The 17,578-nt window shown below is 51.6% G+C and overlaps 1 protein-coding gene across 3 annotated transcripts in view; it reads left to right on the plus strand.

The window, feature by feature from the left end:
* The window catches only part of UBOX5 (U-box domain containing 5), a 35,624-nt gene extending 25,115 nt beyond the window's left edge, over nucleotides 1–10,509 (plus strand). Inside the window, exons 2-5 of one of the 3 annotated variants that reach the window (XM_047744441.1) lie at nucleotides 2,190–2,284; nucleotides 3,966–5,166; nucleotides 7,114–7,275; nucleotides 9,781–10,509. In XM_047744441.1, the coding sequence (XP_047600397.1) occupies nucleotides 2,231–2,284; nucleotides 3,966–5,166; nucleotides 7,114–7,275; nucleotides 9,781–10,199 (1,836 nt within the window). In that variant the 5' untranslated portion in view covers nucleotides 2,190–2,230 and the 3' untranslated portion in view covers nucleotides 10,200–10,509. Of the gene's footprint in view, nucleotides 1–2,189; nucleotides 2,285–3,965; nucleotides 5,167–7,113; nucleotides 7,276–9,775 lie in introns of all 3 variants that reach the window. The other 2 variants (XM_047744442.1, XM_047744443.1) reach the window with 2 other exon arrangements.
* Nucleotides 10,510–17,578: the final 7,069 nt, after the last annotated feature.

A 17,578-nucleotide genomic window follows, 5' to 3' on the forward strand; every position in this document is an offset into this window, starting at 1 on the left:
AACGCAGTTTCTGTCTCTTTGCTTGTTCTTAGCAAAGCCCTGTCCCATCAGGACAAAGCTGGGAGGAGGACGGCCTGCAGTGGTGGCTGACCTCACCATCTGCTCAGGGCCCACTCAGCCCTTCACTTGCACATGAGTTATGTCACCCTCTGTGTCACTATCATCTTTTCCTTTGGCCCTTTGGGCTGGCTTTTCCAGAAGTGTTTGTTTCCTTGGTCAGGGCTTTATATTCATTTTACTACTTCTATATTCAATTAAAGTCAATGGCTTAATTGCACATTGAAAACAAAACCGAAAAACTTAACAAGAAGCCACTGCCCTAATTGGGCAGGAGAGTTGAGGGCAGTGCTCTCTGAATGCACTCTGGTTTCCTGGCCAAGTGGGGGCACATTTAGGGACTCTGGGAATATTTGCAGGTGCAGTTCCACATACACTCATTTTTGAGTTGTGGAGAACAAGACAGGTGTCAGAAGATGGAGACATTGTTAACACAGTCCTCCCTGGGGAAAAATAAGAATTCTGTAAACTAGTCCATGTTGATTCCAGGCCAGATTCTAGTTTTATCTGAGAGAAAGGGGGAGTGAGAGAGATCCCAGAGAGGGAGACGTAGATTTCCTGCTGAGCAGGGAACCCGGAGTGGGGCCTGATCCCAGGACCCTGAGATCATGACCTGAGTCAAAGGCACGTGCTGTTCATGGTAATACAGACCCCAGATGATGGCCCTGTCCCTGTTGGGCTAACAGTTTTTGTTGTCTTGTCTGCCAGATAGAAAAACATAGAATGCCTGGCTGGCCTCATCCAGGGAGTTCAGAGCCATTGGCAAGGTCTGCCACTAGAAGGGCTATTTCTAGTGGCTTCCCTGCTTCTGCACAAAGAGTACCAAAGGCTATTGGACATTGATCTTTGTTTTTCTTCCAGTTTCATTGAGCTATTGACATATCACATTGAATAAGTTTAAGATGTACCACATAATGATTTCAGTATTTGTGTATAATACAAAATACTTACCATAGTAAGTTTAGTTAACAATCATTACCTCGTACAGTTACAGCTTTTGCTCTTTTTTTTTTTTTAAGATTTTTTTTTATTTATTTGACAGAGAGAGATATCACAAGTAGGCAGAGAGGCAGGCAGAGAGAGGAGGAAGCAGGCTCACTGCCGAGCAGAGAGCCCGATGCGGGGCTCGATCCCAGGCCCCTGAGATCATGACCTGAGCTAAAGGCAGAGGCTTAACCCACTGAGCCACCCAGGTGCCCCAGCTTTTGTTCTTTTGATGAGAACTTTTAAGCTCTCCTCTCAGCCGCCTTCAAATACACGGTGAAGTGTTGTTAACTATAGTTACCATGCTATACATTTCCTCCTCAGAACTTGTAACTGCATGTTAGTACTTTTTGACCACCTTCATCCATTCTCCCCCAGCCTTCATCCATTCTCCCCCAGCCTAGACATTGGTCATTAAATTGTTGTTTGGGTTAGATGTCCTTTTTTTTTTTTCTTTCTTGCCACTTTTTTTTTTTAAGATTTTATTTATTTATTTTGATACACAGAGAGAGAGAGATCACAAGCAGGCAGAGAGGCAGGTAGAGAGAAGGGGAAGCAGGCTCCCTGCTGAGCAGAGAGCCCGATGTGGGGCTTGATCCCAGGACCCTGAGATCATGACCTGAGCTGAAGGCAGAAGCTTAACCCACTGAGCCACCCAGGTGCTCCCGGTTAGATGTCCTTTTAAGGTGCTTTCCAAGTCTAAGATTTTCTCTTTCTCAGTGGTGGTGTTTCGGACTCTTCTAATTGTTTTCATTTTTTTTTAAATATTTTATTTATTTATTTGACAGAGAGAGAGAGAGATCACAAGTAGGCAGAGAGGCAGGCAGAGAGAGAGGGGGGAAGCAGGCTCCCTGCTGAGCAGAGAGCCCCATGTGGGGCTCGATCCCAGGACCCTGAGATCATGACCTGAGCCGAAGGCAGAGGCCTAACCCACTGAGCCACCCAGGCGCCCCAATTGTTTTCATTTTAATAAGAAGATGAAAGTGCAGTAACAGGTGTTAAATGACATGTACGATGCGATGAGACCATGATTGTGCGCGTGGAAGTCTTTGTTACCCTGTTTGGTTCTCTTCCCTTAGGAATCAACTCCTTAAAGTTTAGAATTGAACTTTAACTTGTCTAATACCAAGTTTTGTTTTTTATTGAAGGCTGTTTCTGATGCTTGGAAGCTACCCTTTCAGCCACAAAGATGGTCATCAATCTTTGCCTCCCACAGTTCAGACCAAGAATTTATTGCAACAAGGTAAACAAAATAAGTATGCACACAAGTATAAGATGGCTGCTTTTCATGTTTTCCCCCACTCCTACCTTGTGTATGTGGACTTGATTTGGGCGTCATGGCAACCTTCTCTGTTTTAGATCCCACCAGGTGGTACTTAGGTAAAAATGGGTCAGGCTGCCCCTCTAGAGTCATACAGCACTGTTAGAAAGTGAGCTGTGGGTCATTTTTCTGGAGGGTCATGTTCATTGTGCTCCTCCCTCTGATGATAAATTTTAATCCCGCTCAAAGTCCTGGTGAAGGTAGAGAGCTACTGTCTCTCCCCTGTCATTCTTCCCACTTACTTCTCACACGAGAAATAATGGCTTGTATTTGTTATTTGGATTCCTTCTTTATTACTTGAATTAAGCTGCTTCCTCTTTTGTACAAAGGCAGTTATCTTTCCACAGCCCAAAACAAGGAGTAAGGATACTGCAAGGGGAAATCTGAACCCTCCCTTAATTTGGACCTTCTGCGCACAGCATACTATTTCAGGTTCCCAGACTGTGAAACTGATTTCTTCCAACAGAGATACAGGTTCCCCCCCCACCCTGGCCCTTCCCTGCTATCTGAAAAGAACATTCCTATGAAACCTTTCATAAGCTGAAATGGCATAAGATGAAGAGTATCCCCTGCTTTCCAGAAGTTCACTTTAGGCCACTTTGCTTTTACAAAAGACCTATGTTAGTGTAATAATGACTTTTTTTGTAAAAGCAAAAATTCTCTGAATTCTGGATTTCTTTTGGTTAGCAAAAACAGGTATTAATGTAGGTCTTTAAAAGCAAAGTGGTGTGATGTGAACTTTCAGATGCCCGGGGTTGGGGGGGTACTTGTGTCTTAAAATCTTTACCAGTTATAACAAATACTAGAAATTTAAGAGGGGAAAAAGTTACCCATACTCCCACCCCCATAGCATATTCACTTTTCTAGATTTCCCATAGTATTGTGGTCCTTATTTCTGAACACACAGTTTTTTAACCAAGTTCCAACAATCACAGATGTACCAGAAGATTGTTTATTGTGTCTTGCTAGGGAAACTGTTATAATTAGTAGAGTCCAAATACAAAATTAAGAACTTTAATGAATATCTTTGTTTTCCCATAAGACACTATGGTTTCATCCTCTTAAATTAAAAAAAAAACAAAAAAAACCAAAAACCACTAGTTTATCTGCCCTTTTATTTTGAAGGGATTTTTGGTTGGGTTGAACAGTTCTGTCGCTTGTTTCTTTTTTGTCTTTTTTTTTTTTTTTAAGATTCCACCTATTTATTTGACAGAGACAGAGAGGGAACACAAGCAGGGGAAGTAGGAGAGGAAGAAGCAGGCTTCCCACAGAGCAGAGAGCCCAATGCGGGTCTTGATCCCAGGCTGGTGGGTTCATGACCCCACCCAAAGGCAGAGGCTTAACAACTAAGCCACCCAGGCATCCCAGTTGTTTGTATTTTTTAAGGATGGGCTGTACTTGGGAACAAATTGCCCTTGGCCTTTGACCTGACCTTGAATGCCTCCTCCTCCACCCCCCAAAAAAACAGGAGAATTTGGTGTAATAGAGGCCATTTTAAATGAGGAACTTAATACTTTCTTAGAAGTGGCAAGTTCTTGAAAACTAGTTGTCTTTGTTTGGATCGCATCAAATGAATGCATCTCATGTTTGTCATTAACTTTAGATATCAGCTGATGGTTACGAAGTAGAAAATCTCATCTCTGAAGACCTCACAAAGAGAAGTCGTGGTTTTAGGACAGAATATTTCATTAAGCCACCAGTCTATGTGACAGTTTCCTTTCCCTTCAGTGTGGAAATCTGTAGGATTAACATAGACCTCGCAGTGGGGGGAGGCCAGAATGTCACAGGCCTGGAAATGTACACATCTGCCTCGTCCAGCAGAGCATCTTGGAATGCCCCCGAGTGCCGGACCCCAGGCCTGGCCGAGCCATCCATCCCGGACAAGGAGGCATTCACCTTGGTAGGCAAAGTCTTACTGAAAAACCAGAGCCAAGTGGTGTTTAGCCACAGGGGCTTCAAGGCCAGGCCACCTTTTGGCCCAATGGAGGCCACACTCCCCTCTCCCGCTGTCGTGACACAGGAGCTCTGGAATAAAGGGGGCCTTTCTCTTAGCCATGTGGCCCATCTCAAGATCTGTATCACCCACGTGACAGGCAGCGGTATCCCTTGCATCAAACGGTTGGAAGTGTGGGGCCAGCCGGCTAAAACCTGCTCTCAGGAGGTGATAGACAGCGTCCTGCTGCTGGCCTCTGAGAGTCTCCCTCAGGACCTCGCTCTGCAGGCCCCAGCCTTGCCCATGGAGAGTGACTGCGATCCTGGAGGCCCGTCTGAGGGCCAGCAGGCCCCCTCCAGCCTGCAGGAGCTTGCTGAGGTGATCCGGGATGTGCCCGAGGAGTTCCTGGATCCCATCACCCTGGAGATCATGCCTTGCCCCATGCTGCTGCCCTCAGGCAAGGTCATTGACCAGAGCACGCTGGAGAAGTGTAACCGCAGCGAAGCCGTGTGGGGCCGCGTGCCCAGCGACCCTTTCACGGGGGTAGCCTTTACCCCACATTCCCAGCCCCTGCCTCACCCCTCCCTGAAGGCCCGGATCGACCATTTTCTGCTCCAGCACTCCATCCCTGGCTGCCATCTGCTTGGGAGAGCACAGACTGCATTGGCAGTGACACCGTCTTCCATTGCTCTGCCCTCTCGGAAGAGGAGGATGGAGCAGGCCGAACGCGCCCCAGACGGGAGCCTCGGTATCGACGCTTCCTGTTTTTCTACCACAAGCCTTCTGGTCTCACCCACTACCTCAGAGCACACCGCTAAGAAAATGAAAGCTGCCAGTGAGCTGGGCCTGACACATATGGACTGCTCCACAGGTACTCCGCGTTCTACATCCATGTCCATGGTCATCCCCGCGCTTCCCAGGTGACGCTTGGCACCGTCGCCCTGTGCTTTCTGCTTTGCCACCTTAAATTCGCCCCACACATACTGACGTAAAGCACCATGCGCGCGTGATCTCATAGCTTCTCTGGTCAGGGATCCGGGCGTGGTTTGGCAGGGACACCTGCTTCAGGGTCTTCCACAGCCATGGTCATAGTGTGTGCAAACAAGATGGAAGTCACAGTCTTGTATAACCCAGTCGACATCCTATCATGTTTGCTGTATTCTGTTAGAGGCGAGTCACAAAGTCCAGACCACACTCCAGTGGAGGGGGTACTGGGGTACCCAAGGTAGGAGTATCTGGAGGTAGGTCTCATTGGGAACCATTTCAGACACTCTCCCACACCATTGGTTCCTATTTTGTTCAGTGATGGTTTTTTTGTTTATTTGTTTTTTTCGTGGTTGAATTTTGTCTAATGCCTTTTCAGTGTCAATGGAGAGGATGCTATAATTTTTCATCCTGAGCTCTTTTAATGTGAAAAAAATACATTAATAGGCTTCTGGATATTGAGCCAGTATTACATTCCTGGAAGAGACTCCATTTGGTCATGCTTCTTTTAATGTTCAGCTTGGATCTGTTTGCTAGTGTTTTTTATTTTGGATAATTTGGACTCTCGTGTATGTGTGTATGTATGCATGGGCACATGCCAGCTTTGGTTGTGTTTTGTTATCAAAGATTTATTTGCTCCATGTGAAGAATTAAGAAATTTTCCTTTACTAAACTTTAGAACACTATAATAGTATCAGGATCATTTACTCCTATATATATCTGGTAGAGTTGGCCTGTGACTGTCCATGCCACGTGCTTTTCGAGGTAGTAGCTCTTTGACACTTTCTTTTTCCTTATGAAAATTAGTCTGTTTAGATTTTATCATTCTTCTAATTTCCTCTCTTATTATAAAAACCCTAGGTAAATAGCATGCTTAAAAGGTTACATCTGGTTTTGAGTATAAGTTTTAGTTAACATGACTCTCAAAAACTCCTGGAAGCATTTGAGGTACAGCAGGGTGAGACAAGGAAAGATCCTTAGACCCTGATGTCTCTGAGGTCTCTGGTGGTGTTGGCTTTGACAGATTTGTTGGTGACATAGGACGGTGCAGACCTATGCTTCAGGGCCCCAAGCAAGTCCTACAAACTGTAGACAAAGCCTTCTACTCCCTGCTGTAGGGTGGTGTTGTAAACCCTGCTACCAGGCGGGTCTCTGGGTTCTTTCTTGGGCGTGGTTTGGCAGGGACACCTGCTTCAGGGTCTTCCACAGCCACGGTCATAGTGTGTCAGCTGTTCCCCTCCCCTGGTGTCTTCACCCTCAGCCCACTGGTGGGCTTTCTGTGGACCACACCGAGAGGGTGTGGGCAGAGTGAGGTCTCTTATTCCACTTGGTGATGACCACTTTGCTTTACTCATTAGGAGGGAGAGGACACGAGTGCCTAGAGGTGCAAGCCAGTGACCCTGTGGAGTGGCGGGGGCCCCAGAATGGAGGAGACGAGGAAAGGCTGCTGGTGAAGGAGTGGACAGGGAGCAGGGGCACAGAGCTGGGCCTTTGCCCAGTCATTTCCTTGGCCTGCAAGACCTGCAAAAAGTAGGGTGCAGTTCCACAGGGGAGCCACCAGGTGGCCTGGGCTTGGCCAGCAGTTTGTCTGGGAGGAGGAAAGCTAGAGCATTGCCCAGGAACCCTGGAAAGCTGGGTGGGCCTTTACCTGCTGGTATTCTGTCATCACAGTCCACTGGCAGACATTGCGGGGGTAGGGGGGGAGTGCTTCACATTTGTGTCCACTTGAAGCTGGAAGTGCCATTCGAGTAGTCAGCCCTCCACGGACTTATGGTTGCTCTTCTCTTTTGCTGAACCTCTCTTTGGATATTGTGGTCTGTGCATCTCTTGTCAGGTCCAGTGTCCCATGAGCAAAAGCTGTCACAAAGCTTGGAAGTTGCCTTGACGTCGACCCTTGGCTCCATGCCCTCCTTCACGGCTCGGCTGACCAGGGGGCAGCTCCAGCACCTGGGCACAAGAGAAAGCAGCACCTCCTGGAGGCCAGGCTCCTGTTCGGGTAACCAAGGCCCCATCTATCTCCTGGGAGCCCTGGGACGGGAGGCTGGGCCTTGCCTCTGGGGCTCTGCCAACCGCCATGCCTGGCCTCCTCAGCCCTGGCACCCGGGCTCATGGAGACCCTGGTCTCCTTCCTTTTCCAGGGGGAGTTGAGGGGCTTCTGTGAAGTGTAACTCTTCACAAGAAAGGCTTTCTTTGGTTAAGTCTTAGTAATTCTATGGTCTTAGGGCTTGGCAGCTCTGTGGTGTTTCACGTTTGTCCTTCTTTGTTTAGTTTTCATATCTAGTCTGTCTCCCATCTGATACCTGGGTAGTTTATTTCATGTAACTGTGGAGGGAGTTTGGGCTGTCCTCTTCATCCCTTCCTGTCAACATTTTCCCTGGTGTTTCAGCAAAGAACTTGGGCGGCTTACTGAGCCAGTTTTTGCCTACCCTGAATCTGGAACTACATTAGATAGAATCAGCTAGGATATAAAGTGAGAGAATCTGCTGGAATGCTGGGACAGTTTTTATGGGATGAAGGCTGAGGAAGCTCATGATAAGGCGGACGCTCGATTCCTGTTGCCCATCCAGAGCCGGGCTGTTCTCTTGTCTGGATCCTGGGCCATCTTACCTCTTCTGCTTCTTATCCCCACCCCTCTTATCTCTCTGATTATGTTTCCACCCTGGCCGGGCCCCAGAACCTTCTTGTCCAGGTGACGAGTGGTTTCCATGGACTTCAGACCCAGTGGTTGCTCACCCTCTCAGCAGTGTCTAATGTGGCCAGCCAGCCCCGCCTTCCCAAAATGCCTTCTCTCTTGGCCTTCCAGCTGGTACATTTTTTTTCTCCCTTTTCCACCATCCCTTTGCAGTTTCCACTTCTGACTCTTCTGCCTCTTCCAGACTTTGGTCCTGGACCCTCTTCTCTGTCCTGTCATCACAGCAAGAGCCCATCGGCCGGTGACTGCCCTTGCTCACCTGTAGCCCCATCTCCTTGGAGTTCAGACCCCAGCCTCCCTGACAGCTTCCTGGCCCCTCCCCATGGGAAACTCATGGATATTTCTTGGGTGAAATTCTAACTCAGAACTGCAAACACCCTCCAGAGCTCTCCCTGCACCTGCCATAACCCCAGTGCTGATAAAGAGCAGCCTCGGGGTGCCTGGGTAGCTCAGTGGGTTAAGGCCTCTGCCTTCAGCTCATGTCGTGATCTCAGGTCCTGGGATCAAGCCCCGCGTCGGACTCTGCTGGGCAGGGAGCCTGCTTCCTCCTCTCTCTCTTCCTGCCTCTCTGCCTGCTTGTGATCTCTCTCTCTGTCAAATAAATAAATAAAATCTTTAAAAAAAAAAAAAAGAGCAGATTCTTCTGCCCTTTGGTCAGGTCTGTAATGTGGACATCATCATTGGTTTCCTTCAACATTCTTGATACTCATTCATCCTCAAGTCTTGTTGGTACTCCTCCGGGTGGGCCTCAGAGCCCTGTTCTCTGCTGCCCCCTGGCCCCGGCACCTGTGCTGTGCCCCCCCACGCCCTGCAGCAGCCCTGCGGCTCCCTGGCAGCCACCCTTGCCTGTCGCTCCCAGGGGCCGGAGGGGTCTTCGTATGCTGTCAGCCAGCTTGTGGCACTGTACTTCTTAGATACCTCTCAGGGCATCCAGTTGAGCCTGGAATCTTCCTGCTGCCTATGAAGTCCTGCGTGCCCCGGCCTGCCCCCAACTGCAGTCTCGCTCGAAGCCAGTCTCATACATCACACCTCTGGGTCCTGTCTTTCTTTGGTGGACCAGCTATTCTTTTGGTTTGGTTTGGTTCTGGACCAGCCATTCTTTGTACTTGCTATCCATTTCTCTGCATGGCTAGTCCCTTTTCTTCCCCCAAGAGGCCCCCCTGGCCTTCTCTAGAGGGGTGTGGACTGAGGCACCCTCCTGAGGGAAGCCAGGAAAGAGAGCGCCTGCAGCACAGGAAGGGGATTGGCAGCTCAGGGGGGAACTGCCGGGCTGAAGAGAAGCAGATGCCGGGCCCAGTGGGCAGTTCCACTGCAGACAGACCTCAGCCCCACCCCTCTGGTGCCCGCCTTCCTCCCCGGACCTGGGTGGCCTTGCTGCACCTGACCCCTCTCTGCTTTTTACTTGTCTTGTGGCCTCTTGCCTCTTAGTTTTGTTGTCAAGATGAGCTTGTGCCCCACTCTGACCTTGGCAGCCTGTCCCAGTGGAAAGTAAATCCTGCTCGGAGACTGGGAGGGAGGGCTCGGTGTGACCTGCCTGCAGAAGCCAGTTCTTTCTTGAGCACCCATTGGAGCCCCAAGATTTAATCATTGAGGGGAGGCCTCCCAGGCTCCCCAAGACTCTGTCCTCCCAGATCAGTTCGAAGTGGCCCTGGGAGGGATAAAGCCACGCTGAGGCAGGGGTGGAGGGTGAGGAAGCTTCTTGTCCCACTCCAGGCATCTGCCTGGTCATTGGGACGGAGCCTGACCCAGGGGGCAGGGGGCACCTTTCCCTAACCTTGGCCTCTTTTCCTCCCTAATTTACCAGAGCAGCCTGGGAGCGTCCCAGGCCCCGAGTGCGCCTCCTGCAAAAGAGTGTTTTCTCCCTACTTCAAAAAGGAGCCGGTGTACCAGCTTCCCTGTGGCCACCTCCTATGCCGGCCGTGCCTGGGCGAGAAGCAGCGCTCCCTGCCCATGGCCTGCACAGCCTGCCAGCAGCCATTTGCCAGCCAGGACGTGCTGCGGGTCCACTTCTGAGTGATCAGCCTCAGCCTGAGAAGACCCACCGAGGGGAGTCACTGAGGGAATGGGGTCAAGAATCCCTGAGGTCTGGCCAGATCCCAAGCACAGAGGGGCCCTTTCTTCCCCAGGGGCTTTCCCTTTGTCTCCTTCCACAGTGTAGCACCCAGGCCAGGGCCAGAGTGTGGGGTAGGAGGGGGCACTCTTCTCCTGCTCAAGTGGCAATAGGATAACAAAGCCATAATTTGGGCTGGGAGGGATGGGGGACCTATCCCTGCCTTCCTGAGCCTCCCTGTCACCCCCCACCCCCGCCAGAGCCCAGGGGCTATGAGAGTCAGCCGGGCCCCCCCACGTTGCCCGCACACACACCGGCCCTGCAGGGTGGGTGTGAGTGGAGCACAACAGACCGTGGCTCGGGATCTCGAAGATAGCCTCTGCCTTCGGTGTCACCCGGGAGTGCTCAGTGGCGGGGGTCTCAGTGAATGACTCAGCCCCCGACTGGCAGACCACTCTGAGCCTTAATAAAGCGATGGTTGACGTCTGTCCGCTGTGGGCTTCCTCCTGACAGAGTGCCTGTCTGTCGTCATACGTCTGTCCCCCACAGGTACCCACACAAAGTGGGGCTGTCATAGGGCAGCCTCGAGCTGTCATGGCAACCCAGTCAGGCTGCAGTTCAGGTCCGTGGCCTGAAGGGATGAGAAGTCACGTTTCCAGATGCATCTGACGTGTGAGGGTTTGTTTGCACATGGGTGCGGGAGTGAGTGGGGAGGCTGGGTACCCACTGAGCTGCTTTCAGCCCAGCTGGCAGTTCTGCCCTCTGAGGCCGACGGAGCTTTGCCACACAGGGCCCTTGTCAGGAGAAGTACTTGAACAAGTAAGCTGTGTTCTTTTCATGCAGAGTTTAGTTTGTGGAGTCCCAGGGTAACCTGTACTCCTACAACTGTTGACTGCGTGGAAGGTTCTAGTCCCTGCAAGAACATCTGTGAGAAAGTGCACCGGGCACTTCCCCGCTCCCCTGTGAGTCTGTGGGCAGGCTGAGGGGCCTCAAGCTGCCCCGAAATCCCAGCTGCCTGCGCTCTGCCCTCCCCTCAAAGGCCTGCTGCCGCTTCTGTCCCAGGGCCGTGGCAGGGAAGGAGGCGAGCTATAGTCTTACTGGCAGCTAATTAAAAATTCTGATTCTTGGACTCAAGTCCAGAGCCAGGAATTTAGAGATCTGGGGGTGGGGCTAGAGATTCCTAGGGGATTTGTGTGTCCCCAGAAGAAATTCCTTCCCTCTGCCGCCTTGCGGTTCTTCCCTTCACACAGCCTCACCTGAGACTTCAAGGTCTGCGCTGGTGGGCTTTCCTCTTAGCCAGCGAGGCTCCTGGATGCTCTTTGACGTTGAAGGTCTAAGCTATTCCAGATTCTTGCCTTATCCTCTTTGCCTCCTTGTCTTGTAAGAAAAGCCCCACCCATCATTTGCCCCAGAAGCCGTGCTAGGGGTGGGGCCATTCATGTCCTCAGCCTGCGGGGGCCTGGGGCAGGGTAGCAGCCCACTCAGCCCTCTGGAGCAGGTTCATCACTCAGGAGGGGGCCAGAGGCAGCTGCTCCCCCCGCCCCCGCCTCCCCCGCCCGTGGGTTCTGCAGGAGGCATGCCCAGGTAAGGGCCGAGCTGCCTCCCCACCTGTGGAGGGGCCTGGTGATCTGCATTTCAAACCAGCTTTTATTCCCCAGATGGCCCTGGTGGGAAGCCAGGCTTGGGAGTCACTGGGGAGGACAGTTCCTGTGCCTGTGCCCAGGTGGAGCCACGCCTACATCCTTGGACATGCATCCCTTTTTATCTTACTGTTTTTTAAGCTCTACACCCAATATGGGGGTTGAATTCACAACCCCAAGATCAGGAGTCACATGCTCTACCGACTGAGCCAGCCAGGTGCCCCTTTATCTTATTCTGAAGAGTCCCCCAAAAGGATGTGGTCTTTTCCGCCCTTGCCCGAAATAGCACTAAGCGCTGCTGGGCTGATTCGCTCCCCTAGAAAATGGGAATAATCGTTCTCTCGCTGCTAGCGAGGCTCAGAGGGCAGTTTATTTCTCAGCAGCGCCCCGGGCCAGGCACAGAACAGCTCCACAGGGAGCACGGAGTTGGGCCCCACTAACTCTGGGAAGACTCCGGAGCACAAAGCCTTGATGTGGCCCGCTGCCCCATCTCCCCGCTACAGGTCGCCTGGGGGCACACATCTTCCGCTTTCCCCTGTCGTGTACTCGACACCAAGCCCGTGTGGGGTGTGCAGCCGTCCAAGAGCAAGAGGCTGGGCACCAAATCTGCATCTCCGAGGAGCAGGGCCACCTGACGTCCTGGCCATCCTCCCCACGGGTCTAAGGAAGCCTTCAGTCCTTGGCCGCTCTGTGCTTCTGTTCAGGAACTGGGCCAGCTCGCTTGGGGCTCTGGCCCGCCAGCCCCGGGACAGTGGGAGGGAGGGTTGCTCAGAACAAGTCTTGAAGGAAGAAGAAGTAGAAGAACCAGACAGCTAGGAAGAAGATGAGCATCTGTTCGGTACTCACGGAGAACTCCATCTCCTGGCTGCCCGGCCGCAGCTCCCCGCAGCACCTGGGGCCCCGAGCCCGCAGCTGCACGATGGTCTCCTGTGGTCTCCAGTCTGAGGCCGCTCAGCCAGCAGGAGCTTTTCCATCCCCCAGGAAACCAGCCCTCTGCCTCAGGGGTTGCTGTAAGTAGGTCTGCAGACAAAGAGACCTGCCCCTGGAGAAAGCTGCTCCCTGCCGGGCTTCCAGGCCGCTGTTTGGCTGCTTGCCTCCTGCCTGTGGGGTTGTGATACTGGGCCGACTGCCATTGTGAGGGCTGCGGGCGGGGTGCCTCGGGGCTGTCCCCTCCCTTGCAGGTGCCCCCCTCCGCCCCCTGCCCTCTCCCAGCTGCCCCCCAGCCCCTCCGCAGCCTGTGCTGGCCCACCCGGCCTCTGGCCCACTTGCTCCGGCAGATCTTTCCTTCCAGTTCTAGGCTGAAGGGGGCTGGCTGGGTTGGGAATCAGCCAAAGATGTTCTGTCCAGCCACCTGTGGAGGCCACAGCCCGGGGCCCCACCCCGCAGTAACACACTCCCTCTCTTACAAAGAAATGCCACTGTCCAGAGGGGTGCCAAGATCTCCAGAGTGGCAGGGTATGAAGGAAGAAGAGGCAGACTGGTGGCCTTCGGCAAGTTTTCTCCACCAAGGTTTGTGCCAATAACAAGACAATGCTACCCACAACCATATTATTGAGACAGGACCACACGAACATTCTGGGTTTCTTAAACCTCACAATATCTACCTATAAGGGGAAAAATGTGTATACATGCTGTGTGGGTCTGTTGCTTACTCTTTCCCTTACCGTATTTTTTTTTTTTAATTTTATTTATTTATTTGACAGACAGAGATCACAAGTAGGCAGAGAGGCAGGCAGAGAGGAAGGGAAGCAGGCTCCCTGCTGAGCAGAGAGCCTGATTCGGGACTCGATCCCAATCCTGGGATCATGACCTGAGCCAAAGGCAGAGGCTTTAACCCACTGAGCCACCCAGGCGCCCCTCCCTTACCGTATTTTTGTTTTTTTATGGACATTTGCCCTTGTCTTAGACACTATTCTTATTATCAAAATCATTTGGGCAAACAAGCCAGAATAACCAGGAAAACCCTGAAAATGAAGAACAGTTTGGGTTGGGTGGGGAGAACTAACCCTTGACTACACAGACCAATCAAACAGAATTAAAAATCCAGCCGACCAACAGGGAAACATGGATCTTTCCCGAAGTGGTGCTGCAGCTGCCGGAAGAAGGAAAACCATCCAAGAACTAGAAGAAACTGTTAAATGAGGGGATGCCTGGGAGCCCAGGAGTGAGGAAAGCGCTCCTCTTTCAAAATCTAGATACAGCGAGGGAGAAGACTAACAAATCTGACTACGTTGAAATTAAAAAACAAAACAATCTTGTGCATCGAAAAAGAAAGCTACCATTAGCAAAGTGAGAATGTAAATTACAAGGTGGGAAGATATATTTGTAAAGCGTATTACAATGGTTCGCATAGAACTTCTAAAAATATTCATAAAGAAGTGCACACGGTCTCTTAAACATGTCAAAATATGCTCAGCCTTGCTCACAATATGATAAAGCAACCGTGAACCACCATCTCTTGGCTCGCAGGTCGCAGGTCAGCACTCCTCTCGAATTCCGGCCACCCTCGGCCGCTGGGGCTGTGGGCTAGCAGGTGCTGCCGCGCCCCGCGGGTGAAGTGACAGTTTCTAGCAAAGTCACATGTACGTGGACCCTCTGACCCCGCCATCCCGCCCCTAGGATTCTAGCCCAAAGATTGTCTGGCAAAACTCGGAGAACAGTTCCGGCGCCACCCGAAGCGGCTGGCAACCTGAGCCGCCGGCGCAGGTCTCCCGCGGGGCCTAAGGAGCCGTGTCGCCCCCTTGCGGAGGGCCAAGGAACAAGGGGTTTACACGCACGTGATCCCTCCTATGTTCTCATCAAGGAAGTTATGAAGACTCTGAAGGCCACCTATGTGTGTTCAAGAAAAAAAAAAAACACCCACAAACTTTGAATTCAAAAGTTTTTAAAATGGCTTTTGACCATTTTACATACACATTTAAAAAAAAGATCTTATTTATTTATTTGTCAGAGAGAGCACAAGCAGGCAGAGTGGCAGAGAGAGAAATAGGCTCCCCGCTGAGCAGAGAGCCTGATGCAGGACTGGATCCCAGGACCCTGGGATCATGACCTGAGCTGAAGGCAAATGCTTAACCCACTGAGCCACCTAGGCGTCCCTCAAAAGTTTTTTTTTTTTTTTTTTTAAAGATTTTACTTATTTCACAGAGAGAGATCACAAGTAGGCAGAGAGGCAGGCAGAGAGAGAGGGGGAAGCAGGCTCCCTGCTGAGCAGAGAGCCCAATGGGGGGCTCCATCCCAGGACCCATGAGATCATGACCTGAGCCGAAGGCAGAGGCTTAACCCACTGAGCCACGCAGGCGCCCCCTCAAAAAATTTTTTTAAAGTTTCTAGTACTGAGTACACTCTGGTGTGGGGGGCAGGGGGCATTCTGCTGAGTGCTTTATTTGTATGACCTCATTTAATCTTTGCAGCTCCTTTTTTTTTTTTTTTTCTTAAAGTAAGCTCTCCAGCCAAGGCGAGGGGGTGGGGGGATCCTTGAACTTGCGACCCTGAGAACTAGGATCACATACTCTACAGACTGAGCCAGCATCACCCCTCCCCCTCCATCCTTAACTCCTGAAGGAGGAAACTGAGGCTCAGGTCCATGAAGAGCTCAACTGACTGACTCCAAGGCCACTCCTAACCCCTGGGATGCTCTACTGGTGGCAGGGGCTGCCAAAGAGCAGACTCAAGTCCCCTCTATAGGGGTGGCCTGGATGTCATCACCGCACGGCCTCTAAGGATGCCTCCAGTGAACTGGCACCCCAGGCAGGGCACAGAGGCACCACCGCTAGCACTGGTCTGGTGGGGCCAAGCAACTCCTCGACCTACAGGAGCCTTTCTGCTCCGGCCCAAGTCTACCATGCAAACTAGAACCAGAGGCTCCCCAAAAAGTCTAATTATGGAATAACAACTCACGACCAAGCTACAGCACAGCTTTCGAACATTAAAGAATATTACACCTCTAAGCACAAAAATAAAAGCTGTTCCCCCCCCCAACAAAGACTCAGCACAATTCACTTCATGTAAGTGGAGAAATCTGGTTGAAATGTGAGTGGAAAAGTACCCGTCATATGTGGCTGCTAAGGAGGAGGACGTGGGAAGGAGCAAAGAGCCAGACAGGGAAGGAGCAGGTGCAGAGCGGCCCCGGAATGGTCTGTGGCAGGCTGCGGTCACTGCAGCAGGGGACTGTCCTTCCCGCCCACCCACCCCACCCCTGCGCTGGGCTTGCCACCCTGCAGAGGGCAACCCAAGATGTGTGATGCGTGTGGCTGAGCGAGATGCTGTCTGAAAGAGAAACTGGAAGAGTAGGAAACAGTAACCCAATGAGCCCTGCGTGGTCCTGGTGGGATGGGAAGGCATGAAGGATGGACAGACTGGGGGATTGTGGCAGGAAGGTCAACACTGGGAAGAAGACAGGAGTAGGGAGGAAGGTGGGCAGTCTGATAGCCTCTAAACCAGTGGAGAGAACTGGGTTTGAAAAGAGAGTGGGTAGGGCATCCCCTGCCCTGCTGCCTCAGTCGGGGGTGGGGCAGGGGGAGCATCTGACTCTTGATCTTGGGGTTGTGGGTTTGAGCCACATGTTGGGTGTAGAGATTTCTTAAAAGAAAGAAAAGGAAAGAAATAAAGAAAGGAAGAAAGAAAGGAAGAAAGAAGAGGTGGGTAGAGAATCAGGGTTGGGGGAGGCAGAGACAGGCTGGCCTCCCCTCCCATGGTTCCTGATACCCTCCCCTTGGGTCCAGGGCCTAGACATCAATTGTGACTCAGCTGATGAAATGCAACCCCATGGCTCATTAATTAGGAAGCCTGTAATTAGCCCGTCTCAGGAACCAGGATCCTCCAGAGAGAACCCCTCTCTCCTGCCTTCCTCTCCCTCCCACCCAAAGGATGAGATCAGGCTTGGGGGGATCTGGCCCCTGGGAACAAGGAGGGGCAGGGGAGCATGAACAGCAGGGGAAATGAGATGCTGGGGCACGCGTTTATGTATGAGATGGCCTTGTACATTGACCCTAGGTAATGAGATGACGGAAATGACAGTAGGGGCCTCCACCCTGAAGGTTTCTGGGGGCAGGCTGGGTGTGGCTGGCTAGATCTGGCCATGCTGGGTCTGCTTACCACCTGCAAAGCTGTGACCACTGCGGTTCAGTCTTAGGGCCAGGCGCTCCGGGGCAAAAGAAACAGATTCAGCAACCCAAATGCCATTTTACCCCAGGCTGTTACTCAGTAACACCTCCTAAACAACCCCGCTTCCTCCGTCTACCTCCCATGCCACCTCTCTGCAGCTGATCCATCTCCTCCTTTCCCAGACTCCTTGGAAAAATCAATCTCAAACCTTAGTCTATGTCCTTTTCTCCTGACTTCATGCCACTGTGACTATTTTATTTTTACTTCTTTTTTAAAAAGTTTATTTATGTTTAAGTGACCTCTCCTCCCAGGGTAGGGCTCAAACTCACAACTCTGAGATCAAAAGTCGTATGGCCTTCCAACTGAGCAGGCCAGATGCCTCACTTCTGGAACACTCTTAAAGCCCTTGTTCGCTAGACCACTCCTGAAGCATTCCAGGAGCTGGAATGTTCAAGAGATCCAGCTATTGCGAAGCCACCAAGCTGTGAAAAGCCACACAGAGAGGCCACAGGGCAATAGGTGCTCCAGATGGCAGTCCCAGCTGAGCTCAGCCTGTGGGTCATCCCTGCCCAGGTGCCCACGCAGGTGAGTGGAGAATTCTCCAGATGATTCTAGCCCCTAGTTGTTCACACTTTCCAGCAGAGGCCCCGATCACTGTGCAGCAGAGAAAACTGTCCTTGCTGTGCCCTGTTTGGACTCCTGACCTTCAGAATCTAGGATCCTAAGATGGTGGTGGTTCTGTGTCACTGCCTTTTGGAGAGGTTTGTTGCACGGTGGTAGTAACTGGAACAAGGACAAGATCCTAGACAGCTGC

Source organism: Lutra lutra, chromosome 9 (assembly GCF_902655055.1).
Source record: "Lutra lutra chromosome 9, mLutLut1.2, whole genome shotgun sequence".
Classification (NCBI taxonomy): domain Eukaryota; kingdom Metazoa; phylum Chordata; class Mammalia; order Carnivora; family Mustelidae; genus Lutra; species Lutra lutra.